The sequence below is a fragment of the Lycium barbarum genome, chromosome 10 (genome assembly GCF_019175385.1).
Source record: "Lycium barbarum isolate Lr01 chromosome 10, ASM1917538v2, whole genome shotgun sequence".
Lineage (NCBI taxonomy): Eukaryota > Viridiplantae > Streptophyta > Magnoliopsida > Solanales > Solanaceae > Lycium > Lycium barbarum.
In genome coordinates this window covers 3,045,065-3,067,013 of record NC_083346.1, presented here as the reverse complement: position 1 = coordinate 3,067,013, position 21,949 = coordinate 3,045,065, and the positions used below count along the sequence as shown (strand labels likewise).

At 33.0% G+C, this 21,949-nt stretch overlaps 1 protein-coding gene across 2 annotated transcripts; it reads left to right on the top strand.

The window, feature by feature from the left end:
* Nucleotides 1-8,173: 8,173 nt before the first annotated feature.
* Nucleotides 8,174-21,695, top strand: LOC132613990 (uncharacterized). Of its 2 annotated transcripts, none has more exons than XM_060328317.1 (18): nucleotides 8,174-8,410; nucleotides 9,816-9,899; nucleotides 11,362-11,543; nucleotides 11,639-11,743; nucleotides 12,300-12,400; nucleotides 13,206-13,284; nucleotides 13,543-13,554; nucleotides 13,647-13,712; nucleotides 14,130-14,198; nucleotides 14,289-14,345; nucleotides 15,697-15,774; nucleotides 16,580-16,677; nucleotides 17,160-17,205; nucleotides 17,320-17,447; nucleotides 18,061-18,169; nucleotides 19,828-19,890; nucleotides 19,994-20,053; nucleotides 21,251-21,695. In XM_060328317.1, the coding sequence occupies exons 1-18, from the start codon at nucleotides 8,296-8,298 to the stop codon at nucleotides 21,449-21,451; spliced, it is 1,653 nt and encodes a 550-aa protein (XP_060184300.1). In that variant the 5' UTR covers nucleotides 8,174-8,295; the 3' UTR covers nucleotides 21,452-21,695. The 2 variants fall into 2 exon arrangements, with proteins under 2 accessions (XP_060184300.1, XP_060184301.1); XM_060328318.1 differs by having other exon boundaries at nucleotides 8,271-8,410; nucleotides 9,816-9,919.
* The last annotated feature ends 254 nt before the right edge of the window (nucleotides 21,696-21,949 follow it).

The following is a 21,949-nucleotide window of genomic DNA, read 5'->3' as shown; positions in this document are numbered from 1 at the left end:
GGTTAAATTTCTAATGTAATTTGAGCGAGATGAGGCGCAAATTTATTTCAAAACCTATTGCAAAAGTAAAAAGACAAGAACAGAAAAACCAATCGTAAGGGAGCGAGATGGGTTGCGAATTTATTCAAAACCCGTTATCAAAAGAGTTGAAAATTAACCAAATAATAATAAGTCTTGGATTTTAGAGACAAATAGTTGACTTTAACAGTAGACTCTTTAGGTGCGTTTTAAATTGTGCTGACCATGTGGACAGTCCCGTTCCTTGGTTAAATGAATATAATTAAAGAAAAGTCATGTGGGTCATCCCGTTCCTTGACACTTTAATAATAATTGTGTTGACCATGTGGACAGACCCGTTCCTTGGTTAAATGCATATAATTAAAGGAAAGTCATGTGGGTCATCCCGTTCCTTGACACTCTAATAATAATTGTGTTGACCATGTGGACAGACCCGTTCTTTGGTTAAATGCATATAATTAAAGAAAAGTCATAAGCGTCATCCCGTTCCTTGACACTCTAATAATAATTGTGTTGACCATGTGGACAGACTCAGTCCTTGGTTAAATGTATATCATTAAAGAAAAGTCATGTGGGCCACCCTGCTCCTTGACGCTCTAATTATATAAATAATGAAAGACTTTATGTGCATACATGCTCCTAAGTTTAAACAATTAAAACACGTATTATCCAAGAATTAATTATAACCAAGTATAAGCCGATAAAAGCAACTGTGCTAGAACTACGGGACTCGGGGAATGCCTAACACCTTCTCCCCGGTCAACAGAATTCCTTACTCGGTCTTTTATTTTCGCGGACCAAAAAATAAAGAATCATTTTCTTTTGATTAGGGATTTAATAAAGTGACTTGGAACACCAAAACTCAATTCCAAGTGGCGACTATGTAAATAAATAATCCCTTTTTAAAATCGTTACATCAAATGGAAAAACCCTTATAATAAATAAAACTCGTGTGTGTTATCGCGCGGGGCCCAAAAAAGGGGTGTGACAGTAATGACTATTGATTCTAATTGTGTATTTTTTTACAGGCCAAATCTGTAAAAAAAAAAATGGCTTGAGTTTCATTATGTTTATCCAAATAAAAAAAAAATTAACGAAGGTAGTAGAATTTCAACTGTGTTTTCTTTTTATTTCCTCTTTAGATATCATGACTATTTATTTTGGCATTGTAGCTAGCCTGTAAATAAAAACTAGTTGAAACTCTATTACTTTTAGTAAAATGAAAAAGTTTAGCCAAATAATGGAGTTCCAGCATGTTTTTTTTTTAAAGAAATTTTGGTCCAAAACTTTAAAAGGTTAAAAAACATGTTTATTTAAGAAAATGTCACATGGCGACGTAGATCTCAACCTGGAGCTTGTCAAGAGGATAAATGATAACAAAGAAAGTAATTAAGACATCATAAGTGCTTTAATTTGAATAATAGTAGGATTTGAAATAAATTGTTATGTTGGGCATCGAAAGAGAGATCTACGCTTCCCAAACTTAAAATAGATTAAAACTGATATTGGTTAAAAATTGATATTGGTTGAAAATAGCCTTGTTCGTTGAAAATAAGCATATATTAAAAAGAATATTGGTTGAAAATTGATACCCAAGCATTAAAAATAAGCAAGGGTTAAAAATGGATTGAAAATAGATATGAGTTAAAAATAGTTTAAATTTGTTCTTCCATGAAGTCATGAATCCATTAAGATCAATGAGGGCTTTAAGAAGAACTCACAAATCTCATAAGATCAATGAGGCTCTGATATCACTTGTTGGTTTTTTAAAAGATGGACATCAAAAAGGGTTGAAAGTGACTGAAAAAAAATCTCAAGAAAATTGTTTTGATATCACTTTTGGTTTTTTAAATATTTGGTATTCGCTTCAACCAACTAAACCCGCTGAGATCTAGCGTCCGTAGAGATGGCAATTGCTGCAATTCGGAGTACAAAAAAGGGTGAGACAGGAAAAACAAGAAATAGCAGGTAAAATAATTACTTAATATCATAAAAGAATTAGGATTTAGATTTGGGTATCTACCGATCATCATACTGTTCCCATTTTTTTTTCTTTTTTTCATTTTTCTTTATGTTCTTAAAATGTACTATTAAAAATAATTTCTCTCTCAAACGAAAAATGTATAGCGGGTCATTTGGATTATAAGAATCAGCACAATATTTGTGTGAAATTAGAAATTAGATTATATGTTTAATATTTCTTCTTGCTTCTTACTATATAATGTATAATTTAACCCAAATCTTACTTTTAAAAATTTATTCTTTAGCTCTAATGACTATCTGTTTCAATTGTATATATATATATATTTTTTTTTTTTTTTTTTTTTGGATCAAATTTACTTGTCTAGGACTCCATTATTTTAGCGAAATAGAAAAAGTTGTGCCAAAATAATAGAGTTCTGACTGCATATTTCATTTTTTCTTCTTTAGATGCAGTGACTATTTATTTAATTATGTATTTTTGGTTGGCAAAATATGTATATAAAAGAATTTGGTTGCAGCTCCATTATTTTTCAACCAAACAATTTTTTTGCTAAAATTGTGGAGTTCCAATTGTATTTTTCTTTTTTTTTTTTAATATAATGACTATTTATTCTAATTGTGTATTTTTTTACAGACCAAATCTGTAAAAGGAAAAATGGTTGGAGTCTCATTATGTTTATCCAAATAAAAAAAGATTTAGCTAAGGTAATAAAATTTCAACTGTGTTTTCTTTTTGTTTCCTCTTTAGATGTCATGACTATTTATTTTGACATTGTAGCTAGCCTGTAAATAAAAGCTAGTTGAAACTCTATTACTTTTAGTAAAATAAAAAAGTTTAGCCAAATAATGGAGTTCCAACATTTTTTTTTTAAAACAAATTTTGGTCCAAAACTTTAAAAGGTTTAAAAACATGTTTATTTAAGAAAATGTCACATGGCGGCGTAGATCTCAACCTGGAGCTTGTCAGGAGGATAAATGATAACAAAGAATGTAATTAAGACATTATAAGTGCTTTAATTTGAACAATAGTAGGATTTGAAATAAATTGTTATGTTGGGCACTGAAAGAGAGATCTACGCTTCCCAAATTTAAAAATAGGTTAAAACTGATATTGGTTAAAAATTAGTATTGGTTGAAAATAACCTTGTTCGTTGAAAATAAGCATGTATTAAAAAGAATATTAGTTGAGAATTGATAACCAAGCATTAAAAATAAGCAAGGGTTAAAAATGAATCGAAAATAGGTATGAGTTAAAATTAGTTAAAAGTTGTTCTTCCATGAACTTACGGATCCATTAAGATCAATGGGGACTTTAAGAAGAACTCACAAATCCCGTAAGATCAATGAGGCTCTGATACCACCTGTTGGTTTTTTAAAAGGTGGATATCAAAAAAGGTTGAAAGTGATTGAATTTTTTTTTTGAAGAAAATTGTTCTGATACCACTTTTGGTTTTTTAAACATCTGGCGTTCGCTTCAACCAACTAGACCTGCTAAGATCTAGCTTTCGTAGAGATGGAAAATGCTGCAATTCGGAACACACAAAAGGGTGAGACAGGAAGAACAAGAAATGCCAGGTAAAATAATTATTTCCTATCATAAAAGAATTAAGGTTTATATTTGAGTATATACCGTTCATCATACCATTCTCATTTCCTTTCTTTTCTTCTTTTCATTTTTGTGTTTCAGAGCATCAAATGACCTTTATGTTCTTATAAGGTACTATTAAAAAACAATTTACTTTCTCTAACGAAAAATGTATAGCGGGCCATTTGTATTATGAGAGTCAACACAATATTTTGTGTGAAATTAGAGATTAGTTTATATTTTTAATATTTCTTCTTGCTTCTTACTATATAATGTACAATTTAACCCAAATCTTACTTTTTAAAAATTTATTCTTTAGCCGTAATGGCTATTTGTTTCAATTGTGTATGTGTATATATATATATATTGGATCAAATTTATAACTAAAGAACTTGTCCAGGACTCCATTATTTTAGTCAAAATAGAAAAGTTGTGCCAAAATAATAGAGTTTCGACTGCATATTTCGTTTGTTTCTTCTTTAGATGTAGTGACTATTTATTTAATTATGTATTTTTATTGGGCAAAATATATCTATAAAATAATTTTTTTGCAGCTCTATTATTTTTCAGTCAAACAATTTTTTTTGCTAAAACAGTGGAGTTCCAATTGTATTTTTTTTTTTTGGTATAATGACTATTTATTCTAATTGTGTATTTTTCTACAAGCCAAATCTGTAAAAAGAAAAAGACTGGAGTTTCATTATGTTTATCCAAATAAAAAAAGATTTGGCCAAGGTAGTAGAATTTCAACTGTGTGTTTCTTTTTATTTCCTCTTTAGATGTCATGACGATTTATTTTGGCATTGTAGCTAGCCTGTAAATAAAAACTGGTTGAAACTCTATTACTTTTAGTAAAATGAAAAAGTTTAGCCAAATAATGGAGTTCTAGCATGTCTTTTTTTTTTTAAAACAAATTTTGGTCCAAAACTGTAAAAGGTTAAAAAAACATATTTATTTCAGAAAATGTCACATAGCGGCGTAAATCTTAACCTGGAGCTTGTCAGGAGGATAAATGATAACAAAAAAAATAATTAAGACATCATAAGTGCTTTAATTTGAACAATAGTAGAATTTGAAATAAATTATTATGTTGGGCACCGAAAGATAGATCTATACTTCCCAAATTTAAAAATAGGTTAAAAATTAGTATTGGTTGAAAATAGCTTTGTTTGTCGAAAATAAGCATGTGTTAAAAAGAATACTGGTTGAAAATTGATACTCAAGCATTAAAAATAAGCAAGGGTTAAAAATGGATTGAAAATAGGTATGAGATAAAAATAGTTGAAAGTTGTTCTTTCATGAACTCAGGGATCCATTAAGATCAATGGGGGCTTTATGAAGAACTCACAAATCCCGTAAGATCAATGAGGCTCTGATATCACTTGTTGGGGTTTTAAAAGATAGACATCAAAAAGGGCTGAAAGTGATTGAAAAAAAAAAATCTAACTGATACTACTTTTGATTTTTTAAAGATCTGGTGTTCGCTTCAACCAACTAGACCCGCTGAGATCTAGCTTCCGTAGAGATGGCGAATGCTGCAATTCAGATCACAAAAGAGTGAGACAGGAAAACTAAGAAATGACAGGTAAAATAATTGCTTACTATCATAAAATAATTAGGGTTTAGATTTGGATATCTACCGTTCATCATACTATTCTCATTTCTTTTTTTTTTTCTTTCCATTTTTGTATTAAACGGCATCAAATGACCTTTATGTTCTTAAAAGGTATTATTAAAAAATAATTTACTCTCTCAAATGAAAAATGTATAGCTGGTCATTTGGATTATAAGAGTTAACACAATATTTTGTGTGAAATTAGAAATTAAATTACATTTTTAATATTTCTTCTTGCTCTTACTATACAATGTACAATTTAACCCAAATCTTACTTTTTTAAACTTTATTCTTTAGCTGTAATGACTATTTGTTTCAATTATATATTTTTTCTTTCTTGGGGTCAAATCTATACCAAAAGAACTTGTCTAGAACTCCATTATTTTAGTCAAATAGAAAAAGTTGTGCCAAAATAATAGAGTTTTGATTGCATATTTCGTTTATTTCTTCTTTAGATGCAATGACTATTAATTTAATTATGTATTTTTGTTGGGCAAAATACATATATAAACGAATTTGGTTGCAACTCCACTATTTTTAGCCGAATAAATTTTGTTTTGCTAAAATAATGGAGTTCCAATTGTATTTTTCTTATTTTTTTTCCAGATGTAATGTCTATTTCTTCTAATTGTTTATTTTTTTACAGGCCAAATCTGTAAAAGAGAAAAATGGCTGGAGTTTCAATATGTTTGTCCAAATAAAAATAAAAAATTAGACAAGGTAGTAGAGTTTCAACTGTGTGTTTCTTTTCAGTTCCTTTTTAGATGCCATGACTATTTATTTTGGCATTGAAGCATGTAGATAAAAACTGGTTGAAACTCTATTACTTTTAGTAAAATGAAAAAGTTTAGTCCAAGTAATGGAGTTTCAACATGTTTTTTTAAATTTTAGTCCAAAACTTTAAAAGGTTAAAAAAACATGTTTATTTCACAAAATGCCAAATGGTGACGTAGATCTCAACCTGAAACTTGTTAGGAGGATAAATGATAATAAAGAGAGTAATCTAGACATCACAAGTTTAGGTCTGTGTAGAATAAAACATATCCAATTTGGGAGAGTTTAAGATTTTGCTTAGATACAAAATAATGTTAAATTTATCTGAAAATATTTAAAGAAAATCGTAGCCAAAAGAGATAAATATTTGTCTCTTTAAAAAAAGTGTATTATAGCATGGAGAAAACAAAGTGTTAAATCTGGAAATAATGTCTAAAAGCTTTTGAATTATTCTAGATCTAGAAAATAGTCGTGAATAATATACCCCTTGTGTTCAACAAGTATTACTTCCATCCCACAACATACAAGCTTAGGATGAGATCAAATCTTGCTAGATTTTTTTTTGAATGAGGTGGCTTCTTAGTTAAATCATATCATATCAATAAATATTTAAAATTCAAAAGTACATTCATCTTAAGTATAATCAACTTTTATGCTAAAAATAAAATTAATACAGTAACTGAAATTAAATTTCAACACTTTATATTTAGATATTCTAGAGAATGCATGTTAACACATGGAAACCTCTTAAGGTCTTCACAACCATTCAAATCTAATGGCGAACCTCTTCAAGAGTATCACACCATTTCAGGTACAAATACTCCAAATTTGACATCCTTGTGAAATATGGTGTTTGTAGCCTTTTAGAGAAGCTGAGATTCAACGTCCGCAAAGACGACAAATGCTGCAATTCAAAACAGAAAAAGAATTGAATAGTAGAACAAACAATGCCAAGTAAAAGAGTTATCATAAGAGAATAAAGGTGCTCCCCTGAATTTAGATTTAACTAGTGGACTATGAACCTAGAGACAATTTCCTTTCTTTTCTTTTTGTATTTGCGGGCATCACATGACCTTGTGTTCATAAAAGATACTATTGAAATATTAAAATATTTATTGATCCCTTAGACGAAGATGAGTAACGAAATTTGATTTATGAGAGTCAACATAATATTTTGTGTGAAATCATAAATTGTTTATCTTATTTTTACATGAAAATTAAATATTCAGAATCTAAATTAAATGTTCAAGAATTGATGAGCATGTGCACTTTGCTTGACAAGTTGGTATGAAAATAAATTTGAACTTTTCAAGCATCAATGACAATGAGTAATGTACTACGTATTATTCTTTTAGCTATATTCATCTGTCTCGCTTGACATCACAATTTTTTTTTTTGTGCCGGAACGTTTCTTATTTAAGATGTGGGTAGGACGTAAGATATGAGTCTTCTTTAATACTGTTTTATTTATGGAGTCCATGTCTATATGACATAAAAATTAGTTTATTTTTCCTTGTAAGATTTTTTAATGACAAATCTGATTGAGTGATTTCATAGGAGAAAAGCGTTAAGTTGAATAATTTTATTGATACAAAAGAAAGTTGAACGACCTTGATACACAATTCTTCGTAGTTGGATGTCCTTTTGAGATATTTACTCCAAGTAAAAATGGACCGATGGAGTAGCCTTAAATTGTCTCATATATGTCCTCGATGATAACGAAACTCCAACGTGCTGAAATAACATAAGATAATTATACTTCATTTGTTTTATAATAAGTGGTGTTTTTATTTTATGCACACCCCTCAAGAAATTGCTTACTCTTAGAAAATTAGGAGCATTTTTACTAATTTATCCCTAATCAAATTTTACATCTTTCTAAATTACCTCTTTTCTAGAAAAAATACTTAATGATTCTTGATTATGTAAATAAGGATAGTAAGTATAAGATCAATTTTTTCTTGAAATCCAATAACACCTCTTATCTTGAAACAAAATGAAAAGCTTAAAATACCATTTATTTAAAATGGAGAGAGTAATTAACATTTGGATCCTTTTCTCAAATATATAGATATTCATTTTTTCCCTTGAGGAAATCCACAAAAACAAAACACCTTTTATTTTTATTTTTTATGAACCGTTACTTAACGTGCCACGTGGCTATAGGATACCCACCGGACCGTCCAACCCGACCCGCTTCCAAATCATAGGGTTTAGGGTTTTAGGAGAAATACAATTTCAAATACCAAAATAAATTCATAAAAATATCATTAATCTTTCTGTAATTTCAAGTTTGTATAATTCAATTTCGATTAGTCAAATGATGTTTTCCCGTAAAGCATCTGCTAATTTGCTCAGAAGGTTTCGGTTTTCAGCTCAATCAATTACTACTACTTCACGTCAAAGAAATTACCCAATTTTACTATCTAATACTGGTAAATTTTTTAATTTTATATATTAAAGATTCGATTTTTTATAGTATTAAATTGTGTTGACATGATCAAGATTTGCATTTGGGTTAATTATACAGCTTATTAAGCTACAACATTCAATGATACTATGTGTGTATGTTTGTGTGTGTGTGTGTGTTTTTTTTTTTTTTTTGTTAATCAGCTGACATTTTTATGAAGACCCCACTTTTTATTTATCATAATAAATTGTAGTTTTTTTTTTTTAGATTAAATTGTGTTCAATGATCAAGATTTGTATTTGGGCTAATTATGCAGCTTTTTAAGCTACAATATTCAATGATACTATTTGTGTGTGTGTGTTTTTTCCATCATTTTGTTTATCAGCTGACAATTTTATAAAGAACCCACTTTTTATTCATCAGAATAAATAGTAGATTTTTTTTTTTAATATTAAATTGTGTTCAATGATCAAGATTTGCATTTGGCTAATTATGCAGCTTTTTGAGCTACAATATTCAATGATACTATTTTTTGTTTTGTTTTGTTAATCAGCTGACATTTTATAAAGAACCCACTTTTTATTCATCAGAATAAATTTTAGATTTCTTTTTTTCATATTAAATTGTGTTCAAATGATCAAGATTTGCATTTGGGCTAATTATGCAGCTTTTTAAGCTACAATTTTCAATGTTACTATGAGTTTTTTTGGTATTTAAATCATTTTGTTAATCAGCTGACATTTTTATAAATAACCATTTTTTATTCATCAGAATAAATAGCAGATTTTTTTTTTTCATATTAAATTGTGTTCACATGATCAAGATTTGCATCTGGGCTAGTTATGCAGTTTTTTGAGCTATAGTATTCAATGATAATGGTAAATTTTGAATTTTTATGTATTCAGAGTCCTTTTAAATAAACCACTTTCTATTAATGACAATAAAGTTGGTTTCTTTTCATCATATTAAATTGTGTTCAATGATCAAGATTTGCATCTGGGCTAATTATGCAGCTTTTTGAGCTACAGTATTCAATGATGCTGGTAAATTTTGAATTTTTATGTATTCAGAGTTCTTTATAAGGAACCCATTTTCTTTTACTGAGAATAAAGTCGAGTTTGTTTTGTATTCAAATGATCAAGATTTGTATCTGGGTTAATTATGCAGCTTTTTGAGCTACTCAATGATGTTATGTGCTATTTTGTATTTCCATGATTTTGTTGATACTTTTATTAAGAACCCACTTTCCATTCATCAGAATAAATAGTCGACCTTTTTTTTTTTTTTGTAATATGAAATGGTGTTCAATGGTCAAGATTTGTATCTGGGCTGATTATGCGGTTTTTTGAGCCATAATATTCAATGCTGCTATGTGCTATTTTGTATTTCCAACATTTTGTTCATCAGCCGGCATTTTCCTTTTTTGGCAGGAAAATGTAGATTTTCCAATCAGCTTGGTTCTGGAGGGTACTATTCAGACTCATTTCGATGGATTTTTCTGTTTGGACCAGCTGGTATTCACTACTCTTATGGGGTAATCCATTTGTTTGTTGATGTTGTATGTTTATTTTTTAGCTTGTAGCATATTAATGTTTTCTAAACAACAATAGTCAGCTATATCAAATACAAAATTCTTTTAGCAAGAAAGACCACCTGTTATCCTATATCATCAAACAGCGTAGCAGAGGCAATATTGATAAGCATCCATATTGAATTGCTAATAAGCAAACAAATTGACAGCCCTTTTTGCTTTTCTCCCCCCAAATGTTCATGGTTTTGTTATCTATTTGCTACTGATCTGTAAAAAGGGCTGTCCGGTGCACAAAGCATCTCACGTTAGCAGGGTCCAGGGAAGGGCCGCACCCCAAGGAGTGTGATCTGTGATGTAGACAACCTTCCCTAACGCAATCATTAGTGGCTTCCACGGCTCGAACCAGTGCCTTGCCTGTCTCCTTATTTTTCTTTACTTTGGCAAGCTTCTCTACATATATAAAGTAGAGCTTGTTATTAAGAACTAATGTCTGCTTTACTTAGATTACAAACGATGCATTCTTCTTCAATATGCTGAGATAGAGTTGAGGATGGTACAGAGTTTCAGAGATCCATTTTTTATAAATGTCAATCCTGTTATACCACAAAATTTCCTTATTTTTACTGCCCTTTTCATGTATTAAGAGCCTTACTTTGCTGGCCGTTAATTTCTGCACTTTGATTCGATATTCTAATACGTCTTAAAGTAAGGATCCTCATATGTGACACTATAATTCAAGTTTTTGGTATATGCATGTGTGTTGGCTCATGGCTGGTCTGCTTGAATGATGTTTTGCAGTTCTTTGCTCTTGACCTTTTTTTCATACATTTGAAAGGTCTTTAGCTGTTTCTTTAGTAAATTTAGTTCGCAAATGTGTGTATTTGTAGTATTTATTAGTGATATGGAGATGGTTTGGGTTACCAATGTATCTCATTTCTGAAGTTGTTGCTTCTGATTTTTCCTACAAGTTCCAATCTATGTGAGTGTTGTTCTTATATAGCAGAAAGAACGTTCTCTGTTGGCACAGCATAAATTTGCATGGAGAATTTTCAGTGCTTTCTAGCTTGTGTCGCCAAGCTTCTAAAACTTGCTTATTTTGAAATTGCTTTTTGAAAAAGGACTTTTGGAGAGTAATAGTTTGTGTTTGGCTAACACTTTTGCCAATATTTGAGCAGTTCTTTGTGCTTGGCCAATGTTCAGAAAGTGCTTTTGGGAAAAAACTGTACTTTTTTTTAGCTTCTAAAAAACAGCTTCTGTTACTGCTCGAAAACACCTATTTTTTCTCGAAAACCTCAACTTTGTAAAATGAGCACTTTTAGCTTCCCAAGCTTGGCCAAACACGCTAACCTATCTCTTTCAAATTGCTGTTTTTTAAAGCCACGTACAATGGTAACATGCCGTCAGACCTATTTTGATAAAGCATTAACTGTCGTTTCCTGCTGCAGCCGTAATCCTTGGAGTAAATGTCAGTCCTGCCTTGGCAGAAGAGGTTTCTACTCCAGCACCTACTGGAATTGATGTTGAAATAAGTGGCTTGCGCAAAATTGAGGATGGGTCTGTGGTATCCAATATACACACATCCAAATGGAGAGTTTTTACAGACAGTGGAAGGGATTTGTTTTTACAGGCATGCAAGCCTCCTATGTTGTCACTGATTTATCTTTACAATTCAATTTTATGTTCACACGGTCTAAACTTGCAGTAGTAATTCTATTCAACCAGGGAAAACTTGAGGAAGCTGAAAAACTGTTCCTGTCTGCATTGCAAGAAGCTAAAGAGGGTTTCGGAGATAGGGACCCACATGTTGCATCTGCATACAATAATCTGGTAGGTCCACTATTAGATGCTTTTTGTACTTCGGGCTATTAATAGAATGATTTACCATATTAAAAAAAAAAAACACAATCTTATGCTTTTAACGCTATTTTTCAAAATTAATTCTAATGCTATGGCTGAGTATTTATTGAATCACCAAGCACTAGTGATTTGGGAAGTGATAGTCTTCAAGATGCATTTTGCACGTAAGTTACTTTGGAGGGTGATCATTTAATTTCGTACATGCCAAGGAAGTCAATGAATAATGCACACACTTTTAAAAAATTTGGTTCTTGGAGATGTGCTGATTCTCATTTCTTATGAAGACTCCAATTTTAAGATCGTATTACATGGAGAAGGTTGAATTTTAGATGATTTTAATGACAGTGTAGTAGTCACATGTGTACAAAATGTCCTATACTTTGAATTTCTTATATTAAAAGTATGCCGCATGAAACAGGATGGAGTGAGTACACGTAATTTTAAATAACATTTTTTCATGAAACTCATTTTCCGCTTGACTGATTAGTCTTATTAGAAAGGTTATTGGCTCTATTTTTTTTGACAGGCAGAGCTGTATAGAGTCGAAAAGGCGTTTAATAAAGCAGAACCTATGTACTTGGAAGCAATCAATATACTTGAGGAATCATTTGGACAAGACGATGTACGGTAGGTATTGAAATGACTTTTGATAAAGCAGAACTAAGCCTCAATCCTGAAGTGGTTGGGTCAGTTATATGAATTTTGTGTGTCAATTTTGCTCTATTAAAGTCCATTTCATTCCATTCCTAAGTTATTTGTCTTTTTAGAAAAATAAGGAGTTCTCGAGATTTCACACTTATCTCGCACAAACACTTGTTTAATTAAAATCCCTATTAGTTGATATCGTCTATATGGATCCCGTGCCTTCATAATGTTGTCTTCTTAGTTAAGTCCAAATTGATTCTGAGAGTTTATACATCTTTGAAAGCATCTTTGCTCCATGTGAGTTTAGGTCTACCTAACCTCTTTTTATCACCTTTGGTCATCATATTGTCACACTTCTGATCAATGAATCTGGAGGTCTATTTAGGACATGGCCAAACCATCTCGTGTGACCTCTTAATTTATCTTAAATTTGTGCTACTTGATCCTTTTTGGATGTGATCATTTCTAATCTTGTCTAATCTTAACTTCACATACATCTTAATATCTGTATTTATATAACAATCATTTTGGGATAATGATCGATATGAAACATGTTCCATTAGCTGCATAATGATCGATCTACTCTTGTTAGAGCATCATTATGCTAGTTAGGAAATGCATTGCCCCTATACAAGTCTTGTTTGAAGATATATCATAGTTAATCTCCAAGGCTACGGATTTATTATAGAGTGATAGTTACTTCGTTAGTTCATCTATCAGCATCTTTGATTTACTTGCTTGAAAGTTGATTATTTCTTTCCCTTATATGCTTGCTTTTGTGTCGTAGAGTTGCGGCAGCCCTTCACAATCTAGGCCAATTCTATCTTATGCAAAGAAAACTGGAACAAGCTCGTGGTGTCTATGAGGTAAGAAGGCAAACATATTCAGACGCTTATTTTCTTTCCCTATTCTCATTCGTAAACTTTTATGACATCACAGAGATTTTCATGACATCGTTGTATTATTTCTTAAGCTGGTGTATATCTCTCTGTTGTGGTTTATTAATCTAAAGTATAACTTTTATATAGCAATTGGCTATCTTTTACAAAATTTTCAAGTGCCCTTTTGTATCAATTACTGATATTGTTTTCTTTTCTTGTGCATCCGTACTATTAACATGGCAGCGTGCTTTAAAGGTATGTGATTATTACCAGGACCTGCAATGTATTTACTTCTATTGTTGCTATTAAATTCCTAAATTTCTTTCTTTCACCACTTAACCTTGTAGATAAAGAGGCGTGTCTTAGGGGAGGCTCATTCAGACTATGCTGACACCATGTATCATCTGGGGACAGTAATTCCACTCTTTCTGCTCCACTTCTTCTTCATTCGTTCAAGTTTTGTTTTATCTTTAATTTCTCATTCTATTTAAAATCTGTTATGTACCTAAAGCTTTTGGCTAGTGCATTTGACATTTAATGGTTGATTTTTCCCCCTCTGTATATATGTTTTATGTTTCCTTTCCTTCACTTAATTCTTTTTTGAAGCTTTTCCCTTTCGGTCACCCTAGTTATTTAGTGGTTAATATCTACATTTATATGCTTTTGGCTAAATTGAAAATGTGGATAGACTTCATCAAAAATTGAAAATATAGATAGAATAGAAGTAAATTTTGATAATATGGTGCACTTAGTTTCTAGTGCTGATGGGAAGTCGTTTCTTATGTAGTCTGTCATTACTTTGACTGACAAGAATCCCACTCCACTCCCAGGTGCTGTATCTTCAGGGGAAATACAAGGATTCAGAGGCTCTGGTTCGCGATTCTATTCGGATTTTGGAGGTCCCTAAATTTGTTACACATGCTGATTGTGGGTTTTCTATAATAGCATGATTTGTGTTTGTGTTCTTACAATTTTGTTTACCATTGCAGGATGGAGGTCAAGGTGAATCAATGATTTGTACCAAGAGGATGCGTCAACTAGCTGAGGTTGTGTGTCCATGCTTTTTGGCACCTGTGCCAAGGTTATGCAAATGTTGCTTGTGCATAGAGCAAAAACCTATGTTGCATGGACTTTTAAAAATCCTTGCTGCACCCATGTTGACACGACATGGGTGTGGGATCCACACCGGATTTGGTCAATTTACCTTGGGTGCTTTGATTATGTCTATGACCGAGAAGTATAAATTGATCGGATATTTGGTATATATATATATATATATAGTTCTAGTTATTGACTTATTGTTAGATGAAGTATGAGAATGTTTTGCTATTAACGAGACATCTTAGGTTTTTATAAATGATTAAATTTATTGGTTTTTGGTTCCGCTTTAATTAATCGAGATATATGCTTTTATATGTCATAATATATATTAATTGGCAGTATCCCAGCACCCGTATACGCACTCAGATCCATACCCCCGAACCTTAAAATTTATGTGATGAAGAATCCAACCTTTAGATCCGCACCCATATCGGATACTCGTAACCGAGTCTGAGCAACTTAGGCAAAACCATTGAGGTTACTCTCGCTGGTATAGTTCATCCAGCTTACGGTTGTCCCGTACGAAGGACTGGAGCACTATTTCTTTTACCAAACAAAATTATGGGTTGATTCTGTGTGATTGAGACTTAAGCTTTATCTTACTTTTGTGGTGGACAAGAAAAGGATACTACAGAAGATTGATCAAATGCTGCTATCTGAGTATGTCCTAACAGCTTTGCATGTAATTATCCTGGAAAAGACTTATTCAAGCATAAATAGCGCAAAATGACCTGGTAACATAAGCTAGATATTTTCCTTCTGTTTCCTGATAATGCAAGTACACTCTTTCAAAACATACCCCAGGTACACTTCAACTTTTTGCTCAGGTAGCTGATCTGTTAGCCTGTTATAGTTTTAATACTTGAGTATTAGCTCCGGTCTTAACTATCTCCGCAATGTGGATAAGTGTTGATCTATGTAAGGAATGTCAACTGAATCCGTGAATGTTCTTCTTGTATTCTGTTAGTTAATTCAACAGCTTGCATCTTAGCGGATCAAAGGAGAAGCATGTTACATGTAAACACTAAGTTTTTTTTTTTGAAAATAAAGTTGTCATTCTGTACATAAGGGGAAAACACATTGAAAATGACCTGGTTTTCTATAATTGGGGTTCCTAGACATCTGCCTATGTTGCTTTTCTTTAGGCAATTGATATCACTTTTTTCGTCCTTTAATCATATCATAGCTACTGCTCAAATCAAGATGTGTAACTGTAACATATCTGCTTGCTTTTTGTCCGTCACAAAATGCTGAGTTACTTGCTACAGTTGGCTTACAATCTACTCTCCTGTATAGATATATATTAAATCTGACCGGCTCGAAGAGGCTGAGAATGTGCTGAGGAAGATCCTGCATATAATGGAGTTAGCAAAGGTCTACCAACCTCTCTTTATTTCCTGGAATAACTTTCATTGTTCCAATCTGCTGCTTACCTGAAGTTATAGTTCAGTTCGTATTATCCTTTTTTGGAGTGCTGACATCTTCATTTTTAAATTGGTAGTTTAACATGCATATTACTGATTCAACTTTGTTTTATGATTTTAATTTTTTTTTTTTGAAGGGGCAGCCGGGTGCACAAGGCATCCCGCGTTAGCAGGGTTCGGGACAGGGCTGCAACCCTTGGGGTTAACATTGTAAATAATGATAGATGTTAAAATTGTAAATAAAAAATTAAGTTATCCTTTAACCAACATTAGCTGCCAATTTAAAAGCTTGAGTCCCTTCTAGTTTTCAGTTGTCAGCAATTGTCAAAGCTGCTTAAGCTAACAAATTCCTTTTGCTTGGTAAAATATCATGATCACAATTCAAACATATCTTACTGCTTTCAGATTTAATTACTCGCGATCTTATCCAAAATGCCGAGAAAGATATTCAGATTTAATTACTCAAAGGCAAAACTGTGTCTTCAAATTTTACCTCATGCCATACCTTCCTTCCAAGTTTTCCTGTCTGAAGATGCTTATGCTGATAAGACAAAATTGAAATGACCGGATCTCTAGCAAGTATTCTGGTTATAATTGCGTTTCTTTCTGTTTAAAGCCTCTAGAATTAACCAAAATCATGGAACTCTAATAGGATAATTTTTGCCTTTCTTTCTTCTGAAATTATTCTGTGTTTCCAGACCTTGTTGCTCTGTATCCACTCATTTTTCTCATATGTTGTTACTCATATCTTACAGGGGTGGACTTCCTTAGAAACTGTAATTGCAGCTGAACGCCTGGCGTTGACCCTTCAGTCGCTAGGAAACTTGAAAGAAGCTCAAGAGCTTTTAGAGAGGTTAATCATGTACCCTAATTAATTACTGCGTATGGTGGATGCCTTTAAGAGTCTGATTAGGAGTGGCAAACGAGCGGGTCGGATCGGATATGGGCGGGCTGAAAACGGGTTAATAAAAACGAATAAAATATCCGACCCGCCCATATTTAACACGGATAAAAATGGGTTAACCGACAGATAATAAGGATATGATATCCAGATGGATAATATGGATATCCATATTATCAATACCCATTTGTCAGCTTGTTATTGTTCATGAGTTCTTGGTTTCTGCGAGTCCATGCTTATTTTGGCTTTTAGCTTGTGTTCTCACCTAACTATTTTTAGTGGATAATATGGGTAATATCCATGTTTGATCCATTTCTAAAAAGTAGTTATCCAACTAATGTCTAATGGGTCGGATTGGATGGTTATTTGCTTTTTAAACCATTTTGCCAGTCGTAATTCTGATCAAGCATGGCATGATATAATCATTGGAGCAGGTGTCTTGAAGCTCGACGAGCTTTACTCCCTGAAGACCACATTCAGGTTTTTCCCTCTAAATCCACGACATTATACAAGCAATTAAAGATGACTATATTATCTGTTGATTTACTAATATGAATTATATGTGATTTCCCTTATTTCCTTCTTTTTTGATAGATTGCTGCCAATTTGCTACATATTGCTAGAGTAAAAATGCTCGACTCCAACAAGCTCCACAAGAGTAATGTTTATCAAGCAAGGGCTGAACTTGATATGGCAAAAGATCTTTTAAGAAAGTCAATAAGGTACTTTTTAGTCTTACCTTAGGTGTTGAGCCGAGGGTCGTTCGGAAATAACCTCCCTATCTTCCAAGTTAGGGGTAAGGTCTGCATACACTCTACCCTCCCCAGACCCCTACTTGTGGGATTTGACTGGGTATGTTGTTGTTGTTTTATTTGTCTGTTAAATAATTTTGATGTTAATATCATCTCTTGAGTAATTAATTGTTTTTGTCAAAGTTCAATTTTGAAACATCCCTTGCTTTGTTAGTATTCTTTAAGATTTGCTTTTCTGTTTTTGAGATTTAACATATATTATGCTTAAATTTTATAAAAAATGGAGTACCTGTTCTTTTGAGTGCATCATATGAGCTTACTACACTTTAATCCCAAGCGAAATTGACTAGTTTTACACTTACAATCTCCAAAAGAAGATTTGCAACCATGCCAACACATTTTTGTCCAAAAAAAACTTCAAAAACCCTTTTCCAAAGGAGGCACTATAAGCATTCCTTTGCAGACGGTCCCACAAGCTTGTACATTATCAATATTGGTCACACCATGACAACTTTCCTTATTCTGTTGTTTTTCATAATTGTTGATTGTATAGTCTATTGTTTTTCATAATTGTTGATTGTAGAGTGGCTCAGAAAAACCTGGTGCCTTTCACGAAGGAGAAAGGAAATAAACAGTCTCATGGAGCATCTCTGACAACAGTAAGGAGCAGGCAATCAGCACTGGTGATCCTGGTCAGTTCCCATCATTGATTTTTTGTGAAGTGAAATAGCCAATTTATTGTTGTCCTCTGCTAACTTCTGCGTTATTTAAGCAATTCAACCAATATTTGTTTAAGATGTTAAAATTGAACAAATATGCAATAAAATCATTTAGAGTTTCTTTCCCATAAATGGGAAAAACACGCATCAGTGTCCTATTCATTGACAAACATTTAGATCGACATATTCATTTAATCCAATACAACAACTACGCCTCAACTCAAGCTTGTTAGGTCGGCTATATGAATCCCCAGTATCTGTGTCGCACTGGCACATCTAAACTCGTCTCAATCTAATATTCAATTATTTAGGTTTTCTAAGTCTCTAACGCAAACAACGTGTCAGTAGCGTTTCAAACCCTAAACCTTCAGGACATAAGAGAACCTCTTTGACCACTGGACAACAGTTCTTTGTCACTGCAGTTATTTGTTCGCTGGATTAGGCTTTCCACTCCGGACTTTAACTGAATGAAGCATTAAAGCATAAGAACTGGTCTGGTCACTACCCAGTGTAATCCCACAATAGTGGGGTCTGGGGAGGGTAAGATGTACGCAGCCTTACCCCTACCTGGGTAGGGAGGCTGTTTCCGATTGACCCTCGGCAACCCTCCTCCTTTATCCGGGCTTGGGACCGGCAATGTGAGCAAGCTCACACAGGCGGAGTTATATTAAAGCATAAGAACAATTTGACAAAAAAGGGTCCCACAACCTATTTGAATGGGCAAATAAAGGTTACTCTGGATTTATTCAAATTTTGCTGTCTTTTGAGTTAGTGACCCGGGTGTGCTGCTAGGAACTTTTAGTTATTCGGTTTGGTATGGAATGGTCAGTATAATATGTAGCCTTCCTTCCTTTCACGTGTAAATGAAGTTTAATATTCAAGCTTGTTACCCTCTCTAAAAGAGGATATAGTAGAGACCTTTTTCAACTATTTTGGTGTTCTTTTAAATAGAACCAACTTATTTGGTGTTATTCTATGTGATATGTACGTGATGTAGGTTTTCTTCATTGTCTGGTATTTCTATTACTGGTGTTGATTTCAGTAGTATCTTGCCCCCACTATTTGCAAAAAGAGTATAAGGGAGGGATAGCCTAGTAGTAAAGACTTTTCACCTCCAATCATTAGGTTGAGGTGAAAAGTCTCCAAGGGAGAAAAGCGGGGCCATTGCTCGGGTGCTGGGTAGGGGATTTGAGATTTGGAGTTTCACTATATCATGGAAAATGAAGTATTTGCAAAAGGACTAATCAACTCAACACAGTATAATTTGTTAACTTAGTAGCTTTAGCTTTAGAAGCGTCACTGAATTGAATTCTGAATTTCTAGAGGGGCTAAATAGATAGTTTTACTTGGGTTTTCCTGCTATATTTGGGGGATATCAATTAGATCTCCTCACCCATGAGGTCCTGCCGACCTCTTAAGACCGCATTGCTCTAACTAGGAATCGTAACAGAGGACTGATGTTTAGTGTTTTTTTTGAATAAATGCCCAGGCATCTACTGAAATTCCTAGAATTTGGAGAATGTGTTCATCCCTTTCTGCCTCTGTACTGTGGCTTAACTGACTGATCATTATGGCCCTTTTTAATTAAAATTCTCGTCTTTAAATTAGCTTTTTTGTGCATTTGCCTGCAGTTGCAATCACTTAATGCTCTTTCATTGTTGGAGATGACAAAGTCGGAGCTTGAAGAATCAAAGGTGGGATGTTATCTTGTTGTCTTTCATTGACAATCCTTTTTGTTTATCTGGATGTTTCAAACATGATGAAACTGATTTTTGATTGCACCTTCTACTGAAACAGGATCCTTATAACTCTGAGGCTGAGAGTGCTCTTCGTGAATGCCTTTCTGCATATAAGGAGGTATGAGAACATTGACAAGTTTAGTTTTATATCGTCAGCAAGTTTCCAATTGTTATTTAGAAGTATGGGTGCTTATTTGAGTTTGTTATCATGATCTTGTGGCTTGACTTGTTATTACCTTTTCTTCTTGGTTCTTGCACTACATGAGAGCTTAGAATACACCAAATACAAAATCCTAAGGATAGCGTAATTGAGGAACTTCTGTTTCTATCTCTGGGTATATTTTCCTTGGGGCAAGTCGGGATCTCCTTTGAATGACTACTATATTGTTAAGGTAATAGCTGGTGTGCTTTAAATAGATAAATTTACAAGTTTCTGAGACTGCTAATATATTTTATTACTCTAGAAGACAGAAAAAGCAAAGTACAAAGACTTCTGACCTGGCCAGGCTCTCCAATTGAAAATTAGATGTCACAATAGCATCTCGCATGATTGAGGCAGCATATATGTCAATGCTTATTTGTGCAAATTGTGCACTTGCGGGAAACTCCTTGCCGAGGGCCTGTGCACCCCCGGGATTAGTCGGGGCTCAAAGAGACCCGGACACCCGGTGCTCAATCAAAAAAAAAAATATGTCAATGCTTATTTGTGCAAACCATGACATGGTTGATTTTGGGCATATAATGTTCTATTTTTTTCTTTTTCCAAAAAGCAAAACAGAACATATATGTAGAAATTATAAAATTGTAACACTCTGTTCAAGATGGTTCCCACAAAAAAGTAGTCAAGATCTTGAAATACTCGAAAAGTGAAGTCTGAGAATTTTTTTGAAACTGGTAATGTTGTATTCCTCAAACATTAAGGATATGCTGGAGACCTCACGGAGAACCACTAAAGGAGCAATGATAATTACAAATAACCTCAAATATCAGCTATCTCTATTCCCCTTTACACTAAAAATAAAAGGATATACTAATACAAGTCCATTTAACTTTCTGTATGGAGTTAAATCTATCCTCAAAACATCTCTCATTCCTCTCTCCAAACTGTCCACCATATGCATGACTTATTGACAGAATATATCAATCCCAGTTACTCTACATCTAATTAAGACATTAGTAAGGGACGTGCACCTTTCTGATTTACTAGTGTACAACTATTTTTGGAATCTCGTGTCAAGTATTTCTTTACTTCTAGTGGACGTAAGATATACGAAGTATATTCTAGTAATACTTTTATTCTTTGTTGCTTGTGCAGTTTGTTACTGAGAAGTCATTGTCTGATGCTCCTGGAGTAAAAGCTGAATACCTCCTGTGCCTGAAGCATCTAGTTGACCTGATAAGCGATAACAAAACCTCAAGCGCGGATCAATCTGGGAAGGCTGGTTTAAAGGAGTTGAAAGATGAAATTAAGCGCGTAGAAGTTGAACTCTCGACAAAAGGAAGGCGTAGAAGTTAGCAGCCGGATGAAATGCCCTTTTCAGATTAGTGGAAAACCAGTCCAGAGATGAAATGTAAAGATTGATCAAAACAAGTAGCAGACATGGATATACACTATTTTATTTGTAGGGAAAAGAAAAATAAAACAGTGAAAGAAGAAAACAGAAGTTGGTGTGCTGTGATTTGATTGTAAAATGCTATATTTAAATAAAATTGTACAAACAAACAGAGCTATAATACTACTAATTATTTCCTAAAGAAAATCTTCTAGCTTTCTTTGCAGTATTCTTAAAACATCCCCATTTTGCTGTTTAAGATGTTGGTGTGATATGTGTCCTGGAGCTCCTAATTTGTTCCATTACTATATAATTTTGCACTTAATTAATTTTCAGATATCATAATTATGTTCAAATAGAAAGCAACAAGTGCTAGTTAAGTGCCTAGAGCTGCCGTGGATGAAACTTTAGCAGTTACTAGAGTTCATAGCATTACAAAAACATATATGAAAATATTAGTA

What these genes read in the sequence shown, in the direction of transcription:
- LOC132613990 (XM_060328317.1), top strand. Translation starts at nt 8,296, where the DNA reads ATGATGTTTTCCCGTAAAGCATCTGCTAATTTGCTCAGAAGGTTTCGG. An exon ending in GAAGGGATTTGTTTTTACAG is followed by an intron (nt 11,544 to 11,638) that starts GCATGCAAGCCT and finishes CTATTCAACCAG; the next exon opens with GGAAAACTTGAGGAAGCTGA. An exon ending in ATTCTATTCGGATTTTGGAG is followed by an intron (nt 14,199 to 14,288) that starts GTCCCTAAATTT and finishes TTACCATTGCAG; the next exon opens with GATGGAGGTCAAGGTGAATC.